Source organism: Mustela nigripes, chromosome 11, assembly GCF_022355385.1.
Source record: "Mustela nigripes isolate SB6536 chromosome 11, MUSNIG.SB6536, whole genome shotgun sequence".
In the NCBI taxonomy this organism is placed as follows: Eukaryota; Metazoa; Chordata; class Mammalia; order Carnivora; family Mustelidae; genus Mustela; species Mustela nigripes.
The window spans coordinates 17,863,033-17,885,922 of record NC_081567.1 but is presented as its reverse complement, the minus strand read 5'-3'; the positions used below and the strand labels follow the sequence as shown (position 1 = coordinate 17,885,922).

General features: G+C 55.6%; 1 protein-coding gene across 2 annotated transcripts; it reads left to right on the top strand.

Annotated features, from left to right (window-relative positions):
* The first annotated feature begins 336 nt into the window (after nt 1-336).
* On the top strand, nt 337-21,949 carry KDM8 (lysine demethylase 8). 2 transcript variants are annotated; one of them, XM_059415083.1, is made up of 8 exons: nt 337-493; nt 13,360-13,862; nt 15,462-15,628; nt 16,387-16,519; nt 18,132-18,176; nt 20,140-20,289; nt 21,074-21,166; nt 21,268-21,949. In XM_059415083.1, exons 2-8 carry the CDS (start codon nt 13,377-13,379, stop codon nt 21,430-21,432), a joined length of 1,239 nt encoding a protein of 412 aa, XP_059271066.1. In that variant the 5' UTR covers nt 337-493; nt 13,360-13,376; the 3' UTR covers nt 21,433-21,949. The 2 variants fall into 2 exon arrangements, with proteins under 2 accessions (XP_059271066.1, XP_059271067.1); XM_059415084.1 differs by lacking the exon at nt 337-493 and adding an exon at nt 594-716.
* The last annotated feature ends 941 nt before the right edge of the window (nt 21,950-22,890 follow it).

Here is a 22,890-nt window from a genome sequence, read left to right as displayed (position 1 = left end):
CACCGAGACCCCGGACCTTCCCACACGCACGGGCGGTGGACGCAGCACGTGGGGGGTCCCATTTCGGATCTGTGACTTTCCCCAAACACAAGGATTTGGCCCCTTCATTCCGCTGGGCATTTGCTGGCCTCTCTGTAAACCGGGGGGGAAAGGATCGTCCGAACAGGACGGTCCGGATGAAACGGTGGGTGCGACGCCGACAAGCCCACGGAGCCCTCAGGGCGGGGGAAGTCGCCGGGGTCCCCCGGGGGGAGGAGAACCGGAGGGAAACGCCTCCAGCCGGCCGGTCTGCGGCCGCGGGGCGGGACGGGGCGGGGCCGCCGCATCGATCGCTCGGCGCTCGGCTAGCGCTCCGCGCCGGTACGGTGAGCCCCGAGGCATCGATGCGGCGGCAAGCCTGGCGGCCCGGAGGAGGCGGCCGGAGTGCTCCGACGGGACGGAACACGGCGTCGCCGGCCTCTGGGCGACCGCACACCACCCGCCGTCGGAACCGGTGAGTCGGAGCGACTGCAGAGGACGGGCGGCTCCGGTTCTGCAGAACAGGAGGAGGGGACCGCGCAGGCGCTGTGCGGAAACCGGGGCGGGGGCGGGGGGCAGAGAGAGAGAGACGGCGTCGCGCGTGCGCCTTGGAAAGCCCGCGGCGGCCCTGCGCGCGAGAGACCGAGCCTGACGGCCTGGCGCGTGCGCTCTGGAACGACCCGTGGCCGCTCTCCAAGGTAGCCAAACGGGTGTGCGTGGGGCGGTGAGAACGGAGGGCGCATGCGGCCTGAGCGCGCCTCCGAGCCCCTGCCGGCGTGTCGGCCACGAGCCCGCTCGACTGACGCCTGTCGTGTCGGTGTGGCGCATGCGTGAAGCCCGCGTAGGCGGTGTGGGCCTGCGCGGTTCTCCGCTCCCCGCCTCCCAGGGGTGCCGCCCTAGGGCGCCTGCGCGGTTGCCCCCCGCCCCCGCGGTGGGGTCCCGCGGAGCGCTCGGCAGCCCCGGGGTCGGCGGGGGGGCGGGTGCCAGGGAGACCCGGGACGGCGCGGCCCGCAGGGTGCCGGACGGACTCTTGCGCGGGGAATAAGGCGTCCCCAGGCCTCCCTAGGAAGCGCTTGGGCTTTGCACCGCTTGCGGGGAGCAGAGCCGCAGGAAAGCTGGAGAGATTTCAACACGAACGGCGCAGACTGTTCCCAGAAGGCTGGTTCGGGGGTTCTGTCCCGGAGGGCACCCGGGCCAGGCTTCGCGTGACCAGCCTGCCGCTCTTGGGGCAGCCCGAGACCTTGGTGGGGGCCCTTGGGGCGGGGAGTGCAGCAGTTGGATGAGGCCCACCTGACCCCTTCTGCGAATCCTGCTGAGATTCTTTTTTTTTTTAATTAATTTTAAGATTTTATTTATTTATTTGACAGATCACAAGTAGGCAGAGAGTCAGCAGAGAGAGAGAGGTGGGGGGAGCAGGCTCCCCGCTGAGCAGAGAGCCCGATGCGGGGCTCGATCCCAGGACCCTGAGATCATGACCTGAGCCGAAGGCAGAGGCCTTCACCCACCGAGCCCCCCAGGCGCCCCTTCCCGGTGAAATTCTTAAACCATTTCTTCCAACCAGTTTAAAGACTATCCTGGGAGCTGCCTTAGGTTTTTAAAGATAAGAGAATTCTAGGATGACGATGGTGGGTTCCTAGCAGGCTTTCTTTTGTAAACCCCAGAACCCACTTGGGCTGTTCACTAAGGAAACACTAGTTTTCTTCCCTAATGTGCGCTGGGTGGGTGGTGAATTTAGGAAGTCAGGACCAGAGTCCGTGCAGGCTGTCTTAAATAGCCTATACTTGGCTCCTCTTTGTGCGTGTGTGTGCGTGCACGCGTGTGTCTTTAAAGATTTTATTCTTTTATTTGACAGAGACACAGCGAGAGAGGGAGCCCAAGCAGGGGGAGTGGGAGAGGGAGAAGCAGGCTTCCTGTGGAGCAGTGAGCCCCATGCAGGGCTCCATCCCAGGACCACCTGAGCCGAAGGCAGATGCTTAACAGCTGAGCCACGCAGGTGCCCCTCCTTTGTGTTTAATACCACCAATAGGAAGCTTTTCTTGAAGTCAGCATTAGGTTGATTTACAAAGCCCGGATCGAAGCCACTCAGAGAGGTTAGTTTCTGTAGCCTTTATGGGAGCCCCATGCCAAGATTAGCCTTTTGTGCATCAATAAAAAGGCCCTGTTGATGCCAAGACACAGTCCACTGAGAAGCTATTCTCTGCAGGCTGTACCTACCTTCCCCTGAAAGCTGTCCCCTCTCACAACGCTAGTACATTGGTGCTCTGAAAGGTCAGTTTAAAAAGTCAGGGCAGGGTGCCTGGGTGGCTCAGCCGTTGAGTGTCTACCTTTGGCTCAGGTCATGATCCCGGGGTCCTGGGATCGAGCCCCACATCAGGCTCTCTGCTCAGTGGGGAGCCTGCTTCTCCCTTTCCCACTCCTCCTGCTTGTGTCTCTTTCCTTGTCAAATAAATAAATTAAAAAAAAAAATTTTTTTTTTAAAGTCAGGGCACAAGAGCACTTGATCTGACAACCTGCACCGTCACTTCCTTCCCCCCCAAAAAAGGCTTCTGTGACCAACAAAAGGTCTCTAGGCGGATACCGTGGAGTTCTAGGAGACCGACTTGAATGTGGTGATACAGGGCCCCTCAGGCTTTTTCAGGATGAGGGTGACCAGTGGTCTCAGTTGGCCTGGAATGACCCTAACTTCTGATTTGTCCAGTCCTAACTATTAACTATTTAGATAAGAAATACTGAAATGTACATATGTATGAAAGAAAGCTACTAACAGCCATCCGGGTACGTAGCTTGTGTAAAATGAAATTCTCGCTTACACAAATGAGAGCTCCAAGCAATGAAAAACAACATTGGAGGAAATGCTAAGAATACAAAATTTTACAAGAGAAAAATGGATCCCAAGCCCCCGCCCCCAAAAGGGGGTGGCGACAGGGTCTTCTATATAGCCTCCTGGTTTGTTAGAAATATTGTATAGTTAACTTACCATCACTGACCTCCGGACGGCCGTTTCTCCCATCTCTGCTTAGGCCTTTTCATTTCCTGTGGAACCCTGGGAGTCCGACCGGAAGACCGGTCTGCAGCGCCGCTCGGAAGGACTTGCGCGCCGTTTATTTTTTATTCCCTCCTCTGGAAAGCTATTGAGTATGACCTTTTATAAAAGGCAGTTCAGTGAGGAACTCTGGGAAGCCAGTCGATAAGGCCGGGTCTCAAGGCGACTCTGGCTGATGAATAGAAATACCAAGAAGCGCCCCCCCTTTTTTTTTTTTTGCCAGACCAGTACATGGGGGTGCTAGCAGGCTGATTTGTAAAGCCAGGACTTGAGGCCACTTAGAAAGGAGTTTCATGTAGCCTGTAACGGACCTTCCTCTTCAGTGGAGGGCCAGAGCGAGTGGCTGGTTGGGTGCAGGCCCCTGCGTGCAGCCCACGTGCGGCCACCTGCTCTGTCAGGTGCAGACAGTCAGCAAGAAGGTGCTTGGCCAGCCAGCGCAGGCCCGCTTCTCCTGTGACTCCACCTGGTAATGGGAGCTAACGGGAGGGTTCCTTGGTAGAACATACCCTGGTTCCTGGTTTTCCGGAGACACCGGGGGAAATCGATTGGTTTGTAAAACTAACACAAAGCCTGGGTTTCACCTGGTCCCCAGATGAGGGCCCGATGTGTAAGGAAGCCGCTTTCTGAAACCCTTGAGAGCCTGCCCCATGTAGTACCTACCGCGTGGCCCCTCCCCCGGAGGCTGTTTGCTATGGCAACTGTTTAAAAGGCAAAGGTTGGGGGCACCTGGGCGGCTCAGTCCTTGGGCCTCTGCCGTCAGCTCAGATCCTGATCCCAGGGTCCTGGGATCCAGCCCATGTCCGGCTCCCCGCTTGGCGGGAGGCCTGCTTCTTCCTCTCCCTTTCCCCTGCTTGTGTTCACGCTCTCGCTCTGTCTCTCTTTCAAATAAGTAAAATCTTTTTTAAAAATTAAAAAAAAAAAATAAAAAGCAAAGGTTCTGAGAAGCTGTAAGATTAAGATTGCTGCAAAATTGCTCAGATAACGACCAGCCTGCTTCCTCCCCGTGCATCGCTGCTTCGTGCTGCCAACAGACGGTCTTCTGGGAGGCTAGTGGGTTTTGGTTTGTTATTTTTTTGTTGTTGTTTTTTATTTTCTAAGATTTTTAAGCAATTTTAAGATTTATTTTAAAATTGTATTAGTGTTCCAGGATTCGTTGTTTATGCACCACACCCAGTGCTCCACGCAATACGTGCCCTCCTAACTCCCTCTCCTCCTCCGCTCCCGAACCCTCAGTTTGAGAGTCCACAGTCTCTCATGGTTCGTCTCCCCCTCCGGTTTCCCCCAATTCACTTTTCCCTTCTTTCTCCTAGTGTCCTCCATGTTATTCCTTGTGCTCCACAAATAAGTGAAACAATATAACTGACTTTCTCTTCTTCACTTACTACACAAGGCATAATCTCCACCAGCCCCGTCCATGTTGGTACAAATGTTGGGTATTCATCCTTTCTGATGGAGGCATCATACTCCATTGTATGTATGGGCCACATCTTCCTTATCCATTCGTCTGTTGATGGGCATCTTGGCTCTTTCCACAGTTTGGCGACTGTGGCCATTGCTGCTGTGAACATTGGGGTACAGATGGCCCTTCTATTCCCTACCTCTGTATCTTTGGGGTAAATACTCAGTAGTGCAATTGCAGGGTCATAGAGTAGCTCTACTTTCAGTTTCTTAAGGAATCTCCACACTGTTTTCCAGTGTGGCTGCACCAACTTGCATTCCCACCAACAGTGGAAGAGGGTTCCCCTTTCTCCACATCTTCTCCAACACACGTTGTTTCCTGTCTTGTTAATTTTGACCACTCTAATTGGTGTAAGGTGGTAACTCGGCGTGGTTTTGATTTGAATCTCCCTGGTACCTAGTGATGATGAACATTTTTTTCATGTGTCTGTGAGCCATTTGTATGTCTTCTTTGGAGAAGTGTCTGTTCATGTCTTCTGCCCATTTTTTTTACATGATTATCTGTTGTTTTGATACTGAGTTTGAGGAGTTCTTTATAGATCTTGGATACCAGCCCTTTGTCTGTACTGTCATTTGTGAATATCTTCTCCCATTCCGTGGGTTGCCTCTTTGTTTTGTTGCCTGTTTCCTTTGCTGTGCAGAAGCTTTTTGTCTTGATAAAGTCCCAAAAGTTCATTTTCTCTTTTGTTTCCTTTGCCTTTGGAGACCTACTTTGAAAGAAGTTGCTGTGGCTGATGTCAAAGAAGTTACTGCCTATGTTCTCCTCTAGGATTTTGATAGATTCCTGCCTCATGTTGAGGTCTTTTATCCATTTCGAGTTTATCTTTGTGTATGGTGTAAGAGAATGGTCAAGTTTCATTCTTCTACACATAGCTGTCCAATTTTCCGAGCACCATTTATTGAAGAGACTGCCTTTTTTCCACCAGATATTTTTTCCTGCTTTGTCGAAGATTCTTTGACCATAGAGTTGAGGGTCCATCTCTGGGCTCTCTACTCTGTTCTACTGGTCTATGTGTCTGTCTTTGTGCCAGTACCATGCTTTCTCGGTGATCCAGCTTTGTAGTAAAGCTTGAAGTCAGGCAACGTGATGCCTTCAGCTTTGTTTTTCTTTTTCAACATTTCCTTAGCAATTCGGGGTCTCTTCTGGTTCCATACAAATTTTAGGATTGTTTGTTCCAGCACTTTGAAAAAGGCCAGTGGAATTTTTATTGGGATGGCATTGAAAGTATAGATTGCCCTAGGCAATATAGACATTTTAACAATTTATTCTTCCGATCCGTGAGCATAGAAAGCTTTTCCATCTTTTTGTGTCTTCTTCAGTTTCTTTCATGAGTGTTCTGTAGTTCCTCGAGTACAGATCATTTACGTCTTTGGTTAAGTTTATTCCCAGGTATCTTATGGTTCTTGGTGCTATAGTAAATGGAATCACTTTTCTAATTTCCCCTTCTGTATTTTCATTGTTAGTGTATAAGAAAGCCACTGATTTCTGTGCATTGATTTTGTATCCTGCCACGTTACTGAATTGCTGTGTGAGTTCTAGTAGTTTGAGGGTGGAGTCCTTTGGGTTTTCCATATAAAGTATCATGTCATTTGTGAAGAGAGAGAGTTTGGCTTCTTCTTTGCCAGTCTGAATACTTTTATTTCTCTTTGTTGTGTGATTGCTGTTGCTAGGACTTCTAATACTATGTTGAACAACAGAGCTGAGAGTGGGCATCCTTGTCTTGTTCCTGATTTCAAAGGGAAGGCTGTCAGCTTTTCCACATTGAGGATGATACTCACTGTGGGTTTTTCATAGATGGAGTATATGAAGCTGAGGAATGTTCCCTCTGTCCCTATACTTGAAGAGTTTTAATCAGGAATGGATGCTGAATTTTGTCAAATGCTTTTTCTGCATCAATTGAGAGGACCATGTGGTTCTTCTCTTTTCTCTTATTGATTTGTTCTATCACATTGATTGATTTGCGAATGTTGAACCACCCTTGCAGCCCAGGGATAAATCCCACCTGGTCATGGTGGATAATTTTTTTTTTTAAGATTTTATTTATTTATTTGACAGGCAGAGATCACAAGTAGACAGAGAGGCAGGCAGAGAGAGAGAGGAAGGGAAGCAGGCTCCCCGCTGAGCAGAGAGCCCGATACAGGGGGATCATGACCTGAGCCGAAGACAGAGGCTTTAACCCACTGAGCCACCCAGGCACCCGGTGGATAATCTTTTTAATGTACTGTTGGATCTTATTAGGATCTTGCTGAGAATCTTGGCATCCATATTCATATTGGTCTGAAATTCTCCTTTTGGGTGGGGTCTTTGCCTGGTTTGGGGATCAAGGTAATGCTGGCTTGATCTTGACTCTACTCATAGAGTCTGGAAGTTTTCCTTCTGTTTCTATTTTTTGAAACAGCTTTAGAAGAATGGGTATTATTTCTTCTTTGGATGTTTGTAGAATTGCCCCGGGAATCCTGGATTCTTGTTTTTTGGGAGGTTTTTGATCATTGCTTCAGTCTCATTACAGATATTGGTCTCTTCAGGTTATCAATTTCTTCCTGTTTCAGTCTTGAATAGGTCTTGATAGGTTTCCGGGAATGCATCCATTTCTTCTAGGTTGCTTAACTTGTCAGCATAAAACTGTTGATAATAATTTCTGATAATTGTTTCTGTTTCCTTGATTTAGTCGTGATCTCTCCCCTTTCATTCATAATTTTATTAGTTTGGGTCCTGTCTCTTTTCTTTTGGATTAGTTCGGCCAGTGGTTTATTGATCTTATTAATTCTTTCAAAGAACCAGCTTCTAGTTTCATTGACATGTTCGATTGTAGCTCTAGTTTCTCATTGATCTCTACTATCATCTTGATTATTTCCCTTCTTGCACAAGGGGTTGGCTTAGTTTGTTGTTGATTTTTCCAGTTCTTAAAGGTGTAAAGAGAGCTGGTGTTTTCAGGATTTTTCAGTTTTTTTTGAGTGAGGCTTGAGTGGCTATGTATGTCCCCCTTAGGATCATCTTTGCCATATATTATAGGTTTTGGACTGAAGTGTCTTCATTCTCATTGTTTTCCATGAATCGTTTAGGTTCTCCTTTGATTTCCTGCTTGACCCGAACATTCTTGAGCAGGATGGTCTTTAGCTTCCATGTATTTGAATTCCTTCCAAACTTTTTCTTGTGATTGACCTCCAGTTCCTAAGCATTGTGGTCTGAGAATATGCAGGGAATAATCTCAGTCCTTTGGTATCAGTTGAGCCCTGATTTGTGACCCAGTATGTGGTCTCTTCTGGAGAAGGTTCCATGTGTGCTCAAGAAGAAGGAGTATTCTGTTGTTTTAAGGTGGGACGTTCTGTATTTACCTATGAGGTCCATCTGGTCCAATGTGTCATTCAAAGCTCTTGTTTTCTTTTTTCTTTTCTTTTCTTTTTTTAAAGATTTTATTTATTTATTTCACTTTCAGCCTAGATGTGTCTTTAGGTTCCAAACGTGTCTCTTACAGGCAGCATAATATGGGGCTTCTTGTGGCCCCCTTCCCGTTCTGTTTATCCTCCGAGTGCTCCCCCTCCACTGTATCTCTCCATTGATGATTTTCTGCCCCCTGCAGAGATCCAGCAGTGTATAATCTTATATCTTAGGCTGATTTCATGGATGTTCAGAGTGTACTGGTAGATATGTAGCTCAATTCAGGGGACCGGTTGAAACAGGGTCTCCTACCTCTCCGCCATCTTGCCCCCTCCATTAATTTTACGGTTTTTAAGTAATCTCTATATCCAGCGTGGGGCTCAGACTCACAAGCCTGAGATCAAGAGTCCCACACTCTACCGACTGAGCCAGCCAGGCGCCCCAGGGAGGCTAGTGTTACTAAAGCTACTTTATGTGGCCAAGAGGAGACTGTCCCACGCGGGCCCTCTCCCAGAAGGCTATTTGACGTGGCCGTCTCCAGGAGGCCCTCTCCAAGGCTGGTTTGCAGTACAACACAGGGGCTGCCTGAGGAGGCTGATTTCTGGAGACTGAACACAAGCCTTGGGAAGCCTGTCTGCGAAGCAGTGCTCGAGGCCACGTGTAGAGGCTTGCTTTATAAGGCCCCCCTTAGCCTCACAAAGGGCTTCTGTTTGGGAAGGTCACCCTGAGAAGTCAGTCAGCAAAGTCCGTAATCTGCATCCCAGGGAACCAGTTGGGAAGCCATTTTTCTAAGGCCACTAAGAGACCAGTTTACAAAGCTGGTGCATAAGGCCCTAGTGGAAACCATTTTTATAGTAAGGCAAATAAGTGGTCTTCTGGGAGGCTTTTTTATAGACCTTTGTGAGAAGCCAGGATATGAAGTCTCTGAGGTCTTTTGGATCCTCGAGACTTCTTGAGGTCGCTTCTTAAGATACTGAGTCACTCTGACCGGGATGAGCCATGAAGCCACCCTGCAAGGCCGGCTGATGGGCTCACATGCATTTTTGTGGGCGGGTCGTGGATAAGGCCATGCCGGAAGGCTGGACTGTGAAGCCCTCCCAAGAGTTTGAAATCTCTGCATGCCCTCTTCCCAGCCAAGTGCTTTGGTTAAGTCATTCAACTTCTCTGCTTTAGCTTCCTTAGCTGTGAAGTGGGGATGATGATACTGTCTTCGGGTTTCTGTAAGAATTAAGTGCCTAGGGCATCCGGGGCTTATAGCCAGTACTTTGTATGTTCTCGGCATCCTGGGGCCAGTGTGAGATTTGGTGAGATTATCTCACAGTACTGTCAGTATTCTACTGCTGTTACTCGTGAGCTGGGGAGAAATGAGCTAACCTGGAGCCCAGAGATAGGGTTGGGGCTGTCCCTCTTCAGTTCCCTGTCTGCTGCTGACTTCTTCATGCACGGCGCTAAAGGAAGCCATGCTTTTTCCTTCCGTTCTGTTCTGTGAGTTACAGTTGAGCCCCAGCGTGTCAGGGAAATCCGGACCGGGGTGTTTATTAGTTATTTACTGCTGTATAACAAATCACCATAAACTTAGTTGCTTAAAACAATGTGTATTTATCAGTGTCTTTGGGTCGAGAGTGGGTGTGTCGTAGACGGGTCCTCTGCGTCAGGATCTCAAAGGCTCCGATTATGGTGTCGGTCAGGACGACGTCCTTATCGGAAGGTTCAGCTGGACAAGGATCTAAACCCCTGTGGTTGTCAGAACAATTCAGTTCCGAGGGCCTCGCTTCCTAGCTTGCTGTTGGCTCTAGGCCCCATCGTCCGTTTGCCACGTGGGTGTCTCCAGCATGGCCGCTTGCGTCCCCAACGCACACACGCCGGGAAGGCAGCAGGGAGAGTCTGCTAGCCGCAGAAGTCACAGTCTCCGTATCCTGAGCCAGCGGGCATCCCATCGCCTTTGCCGTCTTAGGCCAAAAGAAAAAAAAAGGAGCCCCACATACCAAGCTTGCACACCTGCTGGTTAGAAGCAAGTCGTGATGGTTTTCTATTGCTGCCACGACAAATTACTTCAGACTGGGTGGCTTACGGTTCTCTGCGTTAGAGGTTCAACACGGACTGACAAGGCTAAAATCAAGGACTCGACAGGGCAGTATTCCTTTTTGGGAAGCTCCAGGGGAGAATCCATTTCCTTGCCTTGTCCAGCTTCTAGAGGCTTCCACACCCCTCAGTTTCTGACCCCCCCACCCCATCTTCAAAGCCAGCAACACTGCGTCTCTCTGACCCTTCTGCAGTCCCCTCTCCCTCTGGCTCAGACTTTAGCCAGGAAAGATTCTTCCAAGAGCTCCTGTATTAGGTTGGGCCCAACCATATCATCCAAGATGGCCTTCCCATCTCAACGTCCCTGTTCCTGATGGCATTTGCAAAGGCCGTTATTCTGTCTACTCGGTGGTCGGTCCTGCCCGTGCTCAGGGGGAGGGAGTTGGAGAAGGGTGGTAGTAACAGGAGACAAGGACCACCGGGGAGCTGTGGCTCTCTCCCCGTCACTGGATAGGAGGCACCTAATCCAGTTTCGTCACAGGCAAGTTTTCTTTCTGGCCTCCACCACCCACCAGGGGATGCTGGGTGACGGGCCTTGTGTGGGCCAGGTAGGGTTCTTTGTTAACCAAACCAGCCCCCCCGGGCTGCCGTAAGGAAGAAGACGTTTCTCGGAGGGCCCCAGTGGGACCACAGGACGAAAGGAAAGCTGGAAAGCTGCCCTTGGAAAAGAACAGGAAGGCAAGTGGCCGTGTGATCTAGGAACTGGGGACAATCTGTGACACACGGGGTCCCTGGCAAGAACTGTCTGGTCCAGAACAGCCCGTGGGAGACAGCAAAGTGCCAACTGTCTCCACTCTAGCTGATCACAATGCAAGTCATTTTCGGCTGAGGAGGCCTTCCAGTGTGGGTCCATATGCCTGGTGGGGTGGCTCCTGCGGCTCTGTCATCCCCCTGGGCCTCAGAGTCCTGCCCTTCCAGCCGGTGGGTAGGGAAAGCATGGAGAGCGCTCCAGGAGGGGTGTGCGGGCCAGCCCTGGGAGTGGCTCTGTCACGGACGTTCCCGCTAGCTACCACTTGGTGGCATGGTCCCATCTCATTGTCGGGGAGACCTGGAGATGGCGTCTGTGTGCCCAGGACGAACGAGGACTGGATCCTGGCGAGCTTGAAGCGAGGACGTTTTTGTAAATAAAGTTTTATTTGAACGCGGCCATGCCCGTCCGTTTACATACTGTACATGCTGCATGGGCAGGGCAGTGACACGGTGACTGTCCCGCCTGCCAGGCCGGAAAGGTGGACTCTCTGGCCTTCTACGGAAAGAGTATTGAGCCCCAGTGTAGAGCAGTCTCTGCAGAAAGAACAATGGTCCCTGTTTCTTGGTATCCACGGAGATGGGGACGTAACGGCTGTGAGCCTTACCTCGTGTGTCGTAGCGCAGGTGGACAGGGATTGCGAGCAGTTCGGAATCCGGGACGACCTCCTCGCGTGTTGTACTTCTGCACGTCTGCATTCGGCCGGCCTGCCATCTGCAGATAATGCCACCGAAGGCACCAACTGTGATATTTTTCCTTTCTCTGTGGGTTTTATATATTTCCACGTCTCTCCCTGAGACGTTGAGACGTTCCTTTGGGAGTCTTCACTGAGTCCCTGCTGGGAGCCAGACTCCGGGAAATGAGACCTGTTCCTGCCCTGGAGAAGCCCCCCAGCTAGCACGGCAGAGACGGCCATGTAGGCTGGTATCCGGAGTCCATATGGGAGACGCACGGTTAAAGAAAGTCAAGAGCTGCTCCAACACAAGATGCTGTCAGAGGGCACTGGCGGGCTTCCCATACGGGGTCGTTGAGGATGGACCTCAAAAGTCGGATGGCAGTTTGCCAGAGAGGCGGGGTGTCCGAGGCATTCCAGACAAGGACAGTATGTGATCCTCTCTGAGCAAACATTTATCTGGCACCCATGGCAAGCCTGGTCCTGTGCCAGGTCCACAATGTAGCCGTGGCCCCAGACAGACGAGGGCCATGCCCGTAGAGTTTATGCCCAGCCGAGGAGGCCACTGTAGAATCACGACCCACGACCCGTGCGATGCCGTCACAAGGACGCGTGCAGGAACCTAGAAGGAAGAAGTCTGCGCGGCCTCTCTGTCTTTGGAAAATGACTTCAGATAATTTATTACTTTTTTTTAATCCTATTTATTTATTTTAAGACTTTATTTATTTATCTGACATAGAGAGAGATCACAAGTAGGCAGAGAGGCAGGCAGAGAGAGAGGAGGAAGCAGGCTCCCCGCTGAGCAGAGAGCCCGATGCGGGACTCGATCCCAGGACCCTGAGATCATGACCTGAGCCGAAGGCAGAGGCTTAACCCCTTGAGCCACCCAGGCGCCCCTTTTATCCCGTTTTGATTTAATTATTAATTGATTTTTTTCATCACGATATGTGCACTGCTCAATCCCCGTCCCCTATTTCACCCATCCCTCCCTCGGGGCCCCTCTGGGAACCATCAGTTTGTTTTCTAGAGTTCAGAGTCCAGAGTCAAGAGTTTCTCGGCTTCTCTCTGTCTCTCGGCTCGTTTGTTTTGTTTCTTAAATATCACAGGAGTGAGATCATCTGAGAGTTGTCTTTCAACTATGGTTGAATAATATTCTAACACACACACACACACACACACACACTCACACTCACATCACATCTTCATCCGTTCATCTATCGGTGGACACGTGGGCTGCTTCCATGGTTCACCTGTTATAAAAATGCTGCAGTAACCCCAGGGTACACGTATCCCTTTGAATTAGTGTTTTTTTGTATTTTGGGGGGTTAGATACCCAGGAATGCGGTTGCTGGGTGGTAGGGTCGTTCTATTTCTAATTTTTTGGAGGAACCTCCGTATTCTTTTCCCCAGTGGCTGTACCAGCTCGCATTCCCACCAGCATGAGACTGGGAGACGGTTCCTCTCTCCCCCTCCTCGCCCGCACCTGTTTCTTGGGTTGTTGATTTTAGCCGTTCTCACGGTTGGAGGCGAAATCTCACTGTGGTTTCCGATTTGCCTTTCCCCGGTGAGGCGGGCTATTGAGCATCTTTCCATGTGTCTGCTGGCCATCTGGACGTCTTCTTTTGGGGAGCTGACTGTTCGTGTCTTCTGCCCATTTTGTAGTTGGATAATTTGTTTTTTGAGTGTTGAGTTGTGTCGGTTCCTTATATATTTTGGATACTAACCCTTTATCGGGTACGTCATTTGCAACTATCTTCTGCCATTCAGTGGGTTGCGTTTTAATATATATTTTTAAATTCTCAGTGTTTGACGCCTTGGCCACTGGATGTCATCACAGATCAAGCTTCCCCCCACCCATGTGATTTTATGAAAACCTACAAATGTACGTGTTTAGGTGTGCAACGTGCTGTTTTGCCTTAATTGTTCTCTCTCCCCCCCCCCCACCTTCGTGAGGCTAGGCTGGCAGAGGGGCCCCATGGCTGAAGACAACCGAGAGCCCCTGGCCGGAGCCAGCGCTCTCCGGGAAGCCCTCCGGGCACTCCTGCCCCCCACGAAAGAGGAGCTGGTGCCGGAGCTCGGGGCGAAGGTGGAGCCTGGCGTGGCGCGGCTGCTGCGGGAGGCCGCCGAGCTGTTCTGCGGGGGCCGCCGGAGCGAGTGTCTGCAGGCCAGCGAGGCCGTCCTGGACTACTCCTGGGAGAAGCTCAACACGGGCCCCTGGCAGGACGTGCACAAGGACTGGCGCCGCGTCTACGCCTTCGGCTGCCTGCTCAAGGCCACGTGTCTGTGCGATGAGCCCGGGAACGCCCCCGCGGTGGCAGAGGCCCTCAGAGTCTGCGACATGGGGCTGCTGATGGGGGCGGCCATCCACGGGGACGTCCTCCTGAAGGTTGCCGCCGTCCTCCAGGCGCACCTCCGCTCAGGAAAGAGGCCCGGCGCAGCCCAGGAGCAGCCCAGCACGAAGGTAGCCGGGTGGGGTTGTCGCCCGCCACACCTCGCACGCCCCCACAGCCCGGTTTTTTCTAGAAGGGAGGAGTCGGCTGTCCCCAGGGCCGAGGCCTGGCAGCATGCCGACCTCTGGCAGGGAAGAGCATCTCTGTGGATTTAGAGATGGAACAGCATGGTCTGCTTTCTCGGTTTTCCCCCCCACGTTCGCAAAAGCAGTGCCATTTCAGGAGAGACGGAGGGGAAGCTCTGTGGTCCCCGAGAGCAGCAGCTCGAAGGGCTCGTGGGGGCCAGCCTGCAGACAGCTGTAGCCCACACCTTCCAGACTGTTCTCGGTCAGCTCGCTGAAGCATCACCCACTTTCCGGGCTGCCTCGCTCTCGGGGCTGCCGAATCGGGGCGAGCTGCTGCCTCCAGCTGCCTCCGGGTTCCGTGGCCGGTCGGTCCCGCCCTTGAGGTCCTGGCGTGGGTGGTTCCTGGTATTTGGGGGCGCGAGGAACACGGCGCAGAGCCGAGGGTGGTGGCAGACGGCATTCAGGCTCCGGCGCTGGGTGCAGCCCTGACCCGTGGGCGTGTGTGTTCGCCAGGAGGAAATGGGTCGGTGATGCAGGCGTGTGGGAACACAGTCCACCTCACCTGTGGGTTAAAAAGGATTAAAAAAAAGGCAAGAACAGGGAGGGAGCCAATTTTGGCTGTGAAATCCTCAGAGGAGGTTTTCCGTGATCCCCGGTGCTGCCGAGGACGCCAGGGGGCCATGGGCATGGTGTCAGTTGACCTTTCTGGGGGCAGGGCAGACCTGCCTGTGCCCTTGGACCTGCCCTTCCCTCTCCCATGCCAAGTCTGTCCTGGGGAGCATGAAGGTGGGCCCCGTCCCCAAGGTGGTGCTCCTGGGCAGCGCTGGGCGGTGTGTGCAGCTGAGGGGCACGGGACGCTCCAGAAGGGCCCACTGTCCTGGAGCCCGGGTTCTAGGAGGCTGCAGACGGGCGTCTTGTCTCCCGTGGTGAGACAGGTGCACAGGCAGCGCCGCTCACACTGACAAGGGCAGGTGTGACGACCAAAGCGAGGGTGTACAGGCCGAGAACCAGGCCAACGGGAGGCCTGTGGGGTGATCCTGGGCACCCCACCTGGGAGGTCTCCTCTCTGAGTAACATGACAGATGGGGAAACTGAGGCTGGAGAGAGTGACTTGCTCGGGGCACCCAGCTGGCCGGTGGCTGAGGAAGTTCTGGCGCAGCCACTCCCACGGCCTCGCCGGGCCAGAGACCTGCTTTAGACTCATCTCGGCGTGTTCCTGCCAGGGCAGTGGAACCTGGGCCAGGAGCACGTGGTCACGGGAAAGGGTCCTTGGACACCAGACAGCGTTTGGGATGGTGACTTTCCCTCTCGCGGAGATTCAGTGCAAGCCGTGCGTTCCTTTTCTGATCGAACGGACACTTGAGCTGGCCAAGGGAAAAGTGTAGGTGTTGCCAGAATGAGCAGGAGGAGGCGCAGGGACCGTGCCCACCCCCGATGCTGCTGTCCTCAGTGACAGGGAAGCTATCCCGCTGGGGACGTGGATGTCCAGCGCCTGTAGCGTTAACGTCTCTGCGCTTGTTTCCACTGTGTTTGGATTTTAAACAGAAAGCGAGGAACACTGGGGTTTCGGTTCCAGATGTGGCGTCCGAGAGACCGGTGCCCCGGCTTCGCTGTCCGTCCCTCCAGCAGTTCAGGAAGCAGTTTCTGGCTCCCGGGAGGCCCGTGATCCTGGAAGGCGTGGTGGACCAGTGGCCGTGCATGACCAAGTGGAGGTGAGTGGCTCTGCCCGTCGGCAGCACCCACTGCACCCGGAGACTCCTGCGTGCCTCCCTGCGTCCGAGGGACGTGCAGCCTCACATGCAGGTCCCGACCATCCACTGGGCAGTGGCCGGCGTGCTACGGCTGCGAGAAGGAGCCGGGGTTTCCGAGGGGGGGGGATCGGGTCCGCTGTCTCCCGTGGGTCCTGGAGGAAGTAGTTCCCCCCACGGCTCTGTGAAGAGTTGTGGCCTCAAATGTTCATGATGAGTTTTACCACGGACCAGCCACCCGGTGGGCACGCGCCGTGTTTTCTCTCTGTCTTCCCTGGTTCCCGTCGTGGGGGACAGGCACGGCCACCACCCCAGCTTACAGGCACAGTGAATAAATAACTTCCTGGAGGTCCCCGGCCGGTGACGGGCAGGGCCAGGCCCCCGCCAGCTCAGACGCCAGCGTCCCCGCCGTGCTGTCTGCTGTTTGCTCAGAGGTCTCTCGGCTCAGAGACCGGGGAAGCAGAGAGAGAACTAGGGGGCTGTGGGCCAGCAGGGCGGTAGAACCGCCCAGCAAGAACCTTGGTAAACCAGCCTCCCCAGATCTCTCTGCAAAGCCACCTGGCGCTGGTGGGCACGTCACCCCACGTGTTGGTGCCCGAGTGCCCCCCGCCTGTGAAGAGGGGGTCACCGCAGTCTCTCCCTGTAGGGTGGACACCAGAGGCGGCCAGCATGGCCACGTGCCCAGCAGGTCTTAGGCAAAGCCACACGTATCTGTCTCCTAGTCTGGAGTATCTCCAGGAAATCGCCGGCTGTCGAACTGTCCCAGTGGAAGTCGGTTCCAGGTACACGGACGAAGACTGGTCGCAGACTCTCATGACGGTCAACGAGTTCATCAGCAAATACCTCCGGGATGAGGTACGCCGTCGTGCCTCCTCGCCGCAGCGCTGCCCAGGTGTCCCGGCGCTGCAGGACGAGGATTTGGAGGGGCTGGTGGGGGGCCAGAGCCGCACGCTGACTCATTTCAGGTCCTTTCCCCCCGGTACAATTCAGTGGTGGTTTGTTGTTTGTTTTTTTTTTTTTTAATTGTCTTTGTAAGATTTTACAACCATCGCCACGAATTCCAGAACATTCTCATCCCTCCCCCAAGAGATGGTGTGGCCATGAGCGTCACTTCCTCTTCCGCCCTCCCCGCTCCGCAGACAACCGCTAACCTGCCTGTGTTTCCGTGGATTTCCCAGTGCTAGACTTGGCGTAGAAGCGGACTTGGACAGCATGTGGCCTTCTGTGTCTGGCCGCTGTCAGCTCCGCACTCTTAGGGTTCCCTGCCGTGGCTGTCCCGGGCTGCGGACACACCACACTCGATCGCCAGCTGGTGGCCGTTCCGGTGGCCTGCACTGGCTGGTGTGAAACTCGCCACTGGGCACGTTCCCGTCCAGGTTCTGTGCCCTCGTCTGTTTTCGATCCTCTCGGGTGTGTCCCAGATGCGGAACTGCTGAGTCACACGTGACTCTGTGACCATTTTGAGGAACTGCCTGACGATTTCCAAAAGCAGGTCTATTGTGTTATCGTATGACGTTGTTCCCAGTGAGGGCCGGGCGTGGCCTCCCCTCCCTGAGGCCCGGGTGTGACTTTTGGAGTCGTCAGGAGGAGGGAGTGAGGGAGAGGGGGGAGCACGGGGTCTCGAGGGGTCTAGAGCGGGCCTCGCGTGATGGGAGCCTCTGAGCCCCCGAGACCCGGGCCGGCTGCGCCCTGGCTGCGGCTGGGGGGAGCCGGGCCAGCCTCGGTGACCCTGCCAGAGCGCACCCACCCCCCGAGAGGGCCTTGTGGGGTCCGGTGTGTAAGGCAGCGATCTCTGCGCCCGTCTCATGGTGGGATGTTCACAGAACGCTCGTCTCCCGGAGTGCGGCCGGGAAGTGGCTACTCAGTTGTGCTGGGAAGACAGTCCGTGGTTAATTTTGGGAAAATAAGTGGGCAGACGTATTAGAATTTAAAATACACACAGTCCTTGACTCAGTTGTTCTATTTTGGGGAGGACATACAAGCACCAGGACCAGAATGTAGGGCTGTTGGCGGAAAGGCTAAGGAACCTGACCGCCCGGCACCGGGGAGCTGGGATTAACGACACGTCCCGCCTGCGAAGTGTTTGTCAGAATAAAATCCAGACTCACCTGAGCAGCTGCTCGTGGGGTCGACATTAAATGGAGCAAACATTTCAAAGTAATAATAGGATATGATTCCATTTTTATTTATAAAAGAAATCCTCAGCGGGGAGAAGGCAGCAGAGCCCGGGGCCCGTCCCTACAGAGGCGGCCCCAGATCCCGAGCCTCCCCAAGGCCCAGCCCTGCCTGCGAGGGGCACAGAGGGGGCCCAGTGGGGACAGGACGCGGCGGAGGGCTGTGGCCAGCTGGTGGCCCGCGGCTGGGGTGCGCCGGCCCCAGGAGCCGGCGGGACAGCAGCCCCCGAGGCTGCTGCTTACGACTCACCAGGCTTTTTCCGTGTCCCTCCCGGTTTCCTCCTGCGGATCAGTCGAGCGACGTCGGGTACCTCGCGCAGCACCAGCTCTTTGACCAGGTAAGGCTGAGCCCACGCTCCGCTGCCCTCGGCCCCGACATCTCCCAGCTCCCTGTCTGGGCCTCAAGCCCGGACGGCAGGAAAGGCTCTAGCAGCCTCGTGGGCCACCGACGGGGGTGGCATCCACGTCCCCCTCACCGGCGGGCAGCAGTGGTGAGCAGGAAGCTGGCCGTGCTGACCCCAGGGCCACAAGCCTGTGGGGCCGGGGAGGGGGGAGGGGGAGGCCATGGTGACGGAAGGAGGGGCCCATCCGGTAGAGCCAGGAGTCGGAGCACGTGTGGCCGGACCCGGAGGAAGGGGCCTAGGCAGCCCGGTGCGGGCGGCAGGCTCTGACCTGAACCAGAAAGAGCAGGTCGCTGCTGTCCTTGACTGTGGGTTTTCTCGGGGGTGGCGGCGGGGAACCCCGGCACGTCCTTTTACCCCGTCTCTGTTGTCTGCCCACGAGGCCGTCTCCCCACGGCCGGGCCGGCACACTCCCGGCAGGGGCCGGGTTCGGTTCCTCGGGGTCCCCAGCCCTGCTTGGCCCGACTGAAGACCCTTAGGGCAGGGTGGCCGAAGGCTGTACGTGGAGGGGGTTTCGGGCTGGGGTGGAGGAAGAGTTGGGGCACCCAGGCCGGAGGCAGGAGGACGTGGCAGGGAGAGGCCCCTGCGCAGCGAGGCTCAGGGGCGCAATCCGGAGCGGGCCCCACAGTGCCGGGCGCGTCCGCCGGCCCTGGGGGTGCGTTCAGAAGAGCAGAGCTCGAAGGCGAAGACGGAGGCTGGGCCTCCACGTGGGCGAGCCCTGAAGGCCGGACCAAGACCTCGGATTTATCTGCAAGGCAGCAGGGAGCCCCACAGTTAGGTTTCGGAGCCGGAGGGTCCGAGGAAGAGGAGGCATTGTGCGGAGATCCATCAGGAGAGCCGGGTGGCGGTGAGGGAGGGAGCCCGGAGGCAGAAGTCCTGTGCCGGCTCCTCCCTCACGGTCCGCCTGAAGAAGGGAGCGTCCCACGGCGGCCCCAGCGGCGGCGGTCGGCGCCCCGGGAGGATGCCGGCTCGGTCCCAGCCCCACCTTGGTGCCCCGTGAGGAGGGGCGCTCACGAGGGGGTGGTGGGACCCCAGGGGCTGCCTGAGCGGATTCCACACTGCCTGAAAGCCCCTCTCGTCGGCAGGTCGGGGACGGCGGTCCGCCTTGTATCGAACAACTTCTGTGTAGTGTCTGGGTTTTGCTCTTTGATGATTTGTGTGGCTACGTACCGGGATCCTCCGGTTTCCTCGTCACCTTGTGCGAGCTCTCCGCAGTAAGCCGCACGGACGGCAGTGCGGGAGTTTCTCCCTGTGTTGGCCTTTGTATTCGTCAACGTGTTCAAAATGCACACGGGGTGACTGCTTTCTCCTTAGTCCATTTTGGAAAAATCTCCCTTTCCGGAGATTTGATAAATACGCAACCCCACTTTCTGGTTTTTCCTTCATTTGATTTTTCAAAAACGTGGCACTTGGCAGAACGTGGCGAGCTGGTGTATTTTTAGGAGCAGAACAGTTTTATCAAGTTTTCGAAAAAGAAGGTAAAACGCACATGACAGGGAGACAAATCTGGAAATACAATTATCTACAAGTCCTTCCTAAGGATTATATATTGATTTTTCTTTCTTTTATAAAAAATGGTGTTTATTTGAGAGAGAGAATGAGCTCGCGTAGGGGGAGGAGCGGAGGGAGACGGACGGGCGGAGAGCCCAGCGCGGCCCGATCTCCTGAGACCACAGCCCGAGCCGAAAGCAAGAGTCAGAGGCTCAACCGACTGAGCCAGGCGGGTGCCCCCGTGTGTTTGCGTTCTCAGTTGGTTTTGGAGTTTCCCCAAAGTAACAGGCAGACGCGGTCCTCTTGTCACGTGAAGGGGCAGTGTGTGTCCCGTGAGATGGTCCGTTGACTTCGGGCCTGGTGCGTCCCTGACCAGGGCTCGGCCCCCACGTGTGCTCTGACCCCCCAGATCCCGGAGCTGAAGCGGGACATCAGTATTCCCGACTACTGCTGCCTGGGCGACGGGGAGGAGGACCGGATCACCATTAACGCCTGGTTTGGTCCCCGGGGAACGGTGTCCCCCCTTCATCAGGACCCTCAGCAGAACTTCCTGGTCCAGGTGGGAGTCGCTCCAGAGCGTCGGCCTGGGGTCTCCCCCGGCCCGGCCCTGCGTCGCCTGGTCCCGTTATCCATGTTTAAACACCAGAGACCGGTGTAGACAAAAGTGAAAACAGAGAGGGGGTGCCAGGCTCCCGGTGGGGCCCTCCCTCCGGCGGGGGCTGCTTCCAGGTGTGGTTCTGGGACCAACAGCCCCTGGGATCGGGCAGAGCAGGGCCGGGGAGCCCTATCGGGACAGAGCAAGTGCCCTCACGGTCCTCTGCTCCCCCCCCACGACCCCCGCCCCGCCTGCCGTCCATCAGAACCAGGCTCGTCTCTCCTGCCAGCACCTCCCCGATGAGCCGCTGGATGATGATGCCCTGAGACCCAGACAGGGAGCGGGTGTGTTTACTGCAAGGGAAGGGGCACCTGTTGTAAAACCACCTTTTTTTGTAGGCAGAGAGGTTTAACAGACGAGAACATTTTTCTAGCCCGGAGGCACTAGAATGGCTGAGAGCTGGGGCCCCAGACCCACTGCTTGGCGTGAACGCCAGCCCTGTCACCTGTCAGCTCGGTGACCTTGGGCTGCTCGGCTAGCCTCCCTGGTTATTGATCCGTAATATATTTGGAGGCTAAACCTATGGCTGGCCTGGAACAGGGGCAGGGGTGGGGCAGTCTGGGTGCAGGGAACAGCGCGTGGAAGGGCACAGGTGTAGGAGGCTGGTGTGTTCAGGGGCCTGCGGTCAGTGGGGGGGCAGCTGTGACACTCAGGGCAGCAGCAGAGTGACCAGTGACTGTCTCCCCAGGTGATCGGCAGGAAGTACATCCGGCTGTATTCCCCACAGGAGTCAGAGGCTTTATACCCGCATGAGACGCACCTTCTTCATAACACGAGCCAGGTGGGTGCTCGGAGGCTCCACGTGTGTCGCTGCAGGTCCTCCCCGCCCCCCACCTGCCCCTCCCCGGAGACCAGGCAGGTGACAGGTCGGGTTTTCTTCAGGTTGACGTGGAGAATCCCGACCTGGAAAGGTTTCCCAGGTTTGCCGAGGCCCCGTTCCTGTCCTGCGTCCTGTCTCCCGGAGAGGTCCTGTTTATCCCGGTTCGGTACTGGCATTACGTGCGGGCTCTGGACTTGAGCTTCTCGGTCAGCTTCTGGTGGTCGTAGCCAGGGTCCGAGGATCTGAGACACATTCCCCGCTCTACCCCTGGTCCGGCGCTGGCTCCCGGCATCTACAGACCAGCCAGACCCGGCCTGTGCCGGAGCCTTCACTGGAGACCCCTCTGGGCACTGGACAGACACAGGGTGAGGGCGTGGCAAGGCGCAGGCTCCAGGCCAGCGAGCAGCAGAGGCCGGGGGGCGAGACCCCAGAAGGACGTTCCAGGCCAACACTCCACCTGGACACCCTGGGCATCATGCAGCCTGAGGTGCTGGGGCCACGGGCTGGCTGTGTGCACAGCTATAGAGGGTGGGCTCTGGGGTCAGCTGCCTGGACTGAGACCCCGCCCCCAGCTTCCCTGCTGTGGAAGAGTTGGGGTACTTCACCGTGCGTCTCCATGTGGAAAATAGGGCAGCTCGAGCACCTGCCACGGAGAGTTCGAGAGACGGTGCACGGACAGAGCCCGGGCGGGTCCGTGAGCATTAGCTGCTGTCTGAGCTTAATAATTACTGTGCTTGCCACCAACTTGTTTGTCATGTTTGGCCTGACAGGACAGCCCCAGCCCACAGACTCTTGAGGGGGCGCCGGGCCCGGTCAGGGCTCAGCCCAGCCCTGCTGGCCGTGGTGGCGGGGAGTCTGGGGAGGTTTCTGTTGTCCCTGTGTGCGCCCGGCCTGACCCACGGCCTGACCCACGGCCTGACCCACGGCCGTGGCCATCTCCTAGCCTGCATTTTCAACTGCGCCCCCTGCCGGCAGCCAGTCCCCACGTCATGAAACCCCCCTCCGTGGCCCCCAGGGCCCCCTCCTGCCCATCAGTCTCATTCATACCCCCTCGCAGACAAAGCCTTCGCCCGGGAGAGCGGGTGCCCCTGCCAAGGTCAGCTCCACGTCCCCGCAGCGCCAGCGCCCACAGTCTCCGAGGTCCCAGGGAAGATTCTGGCAGGCTGGGAACCGGGGAGGTGCGATCGGGGCCTGGCTGGCACGTGCACCCCTGGGTAACCTCGAGCAGGGCGGGGAAGCATCAGCGGGAGGCTGAAGTCTAGGCGCCCGCGTCCTCCACAGGCAGGCCCAGGCCTCGGAACTTCATCACACGGTTTGGAGCAGGGGACTGTCCGTGCTGGAGCAGGGGACTGTCCGTGCGTGCAGTAGGCGGGCTGTTGGCAGACGAGGGGGAGTCCGACACCTGCGGGGAGACGGTGGAGCTGATGCGGGGTGAGGTCAGGGCGCGGCGGGGGCTCTGGGGACAGGGGCAAAGGCCAGCTCTTTGGGAAGCGAAAGGCCGGGCTCTCTGCAGAGACTGCTTGTTCCATTCTCAGGCGTTATATATAGTTTCTTGCCTAATTTTTCAGATGAAGAATTTATACCACATAGTAACACCCCTGAAGGCAGCAGGGCATAAGATAGGAGCCCCTGCGTCTGGCGCGCTGGCCGTCAAAGGGGAATGGGCCGTATCTCAGGGTCTGCCT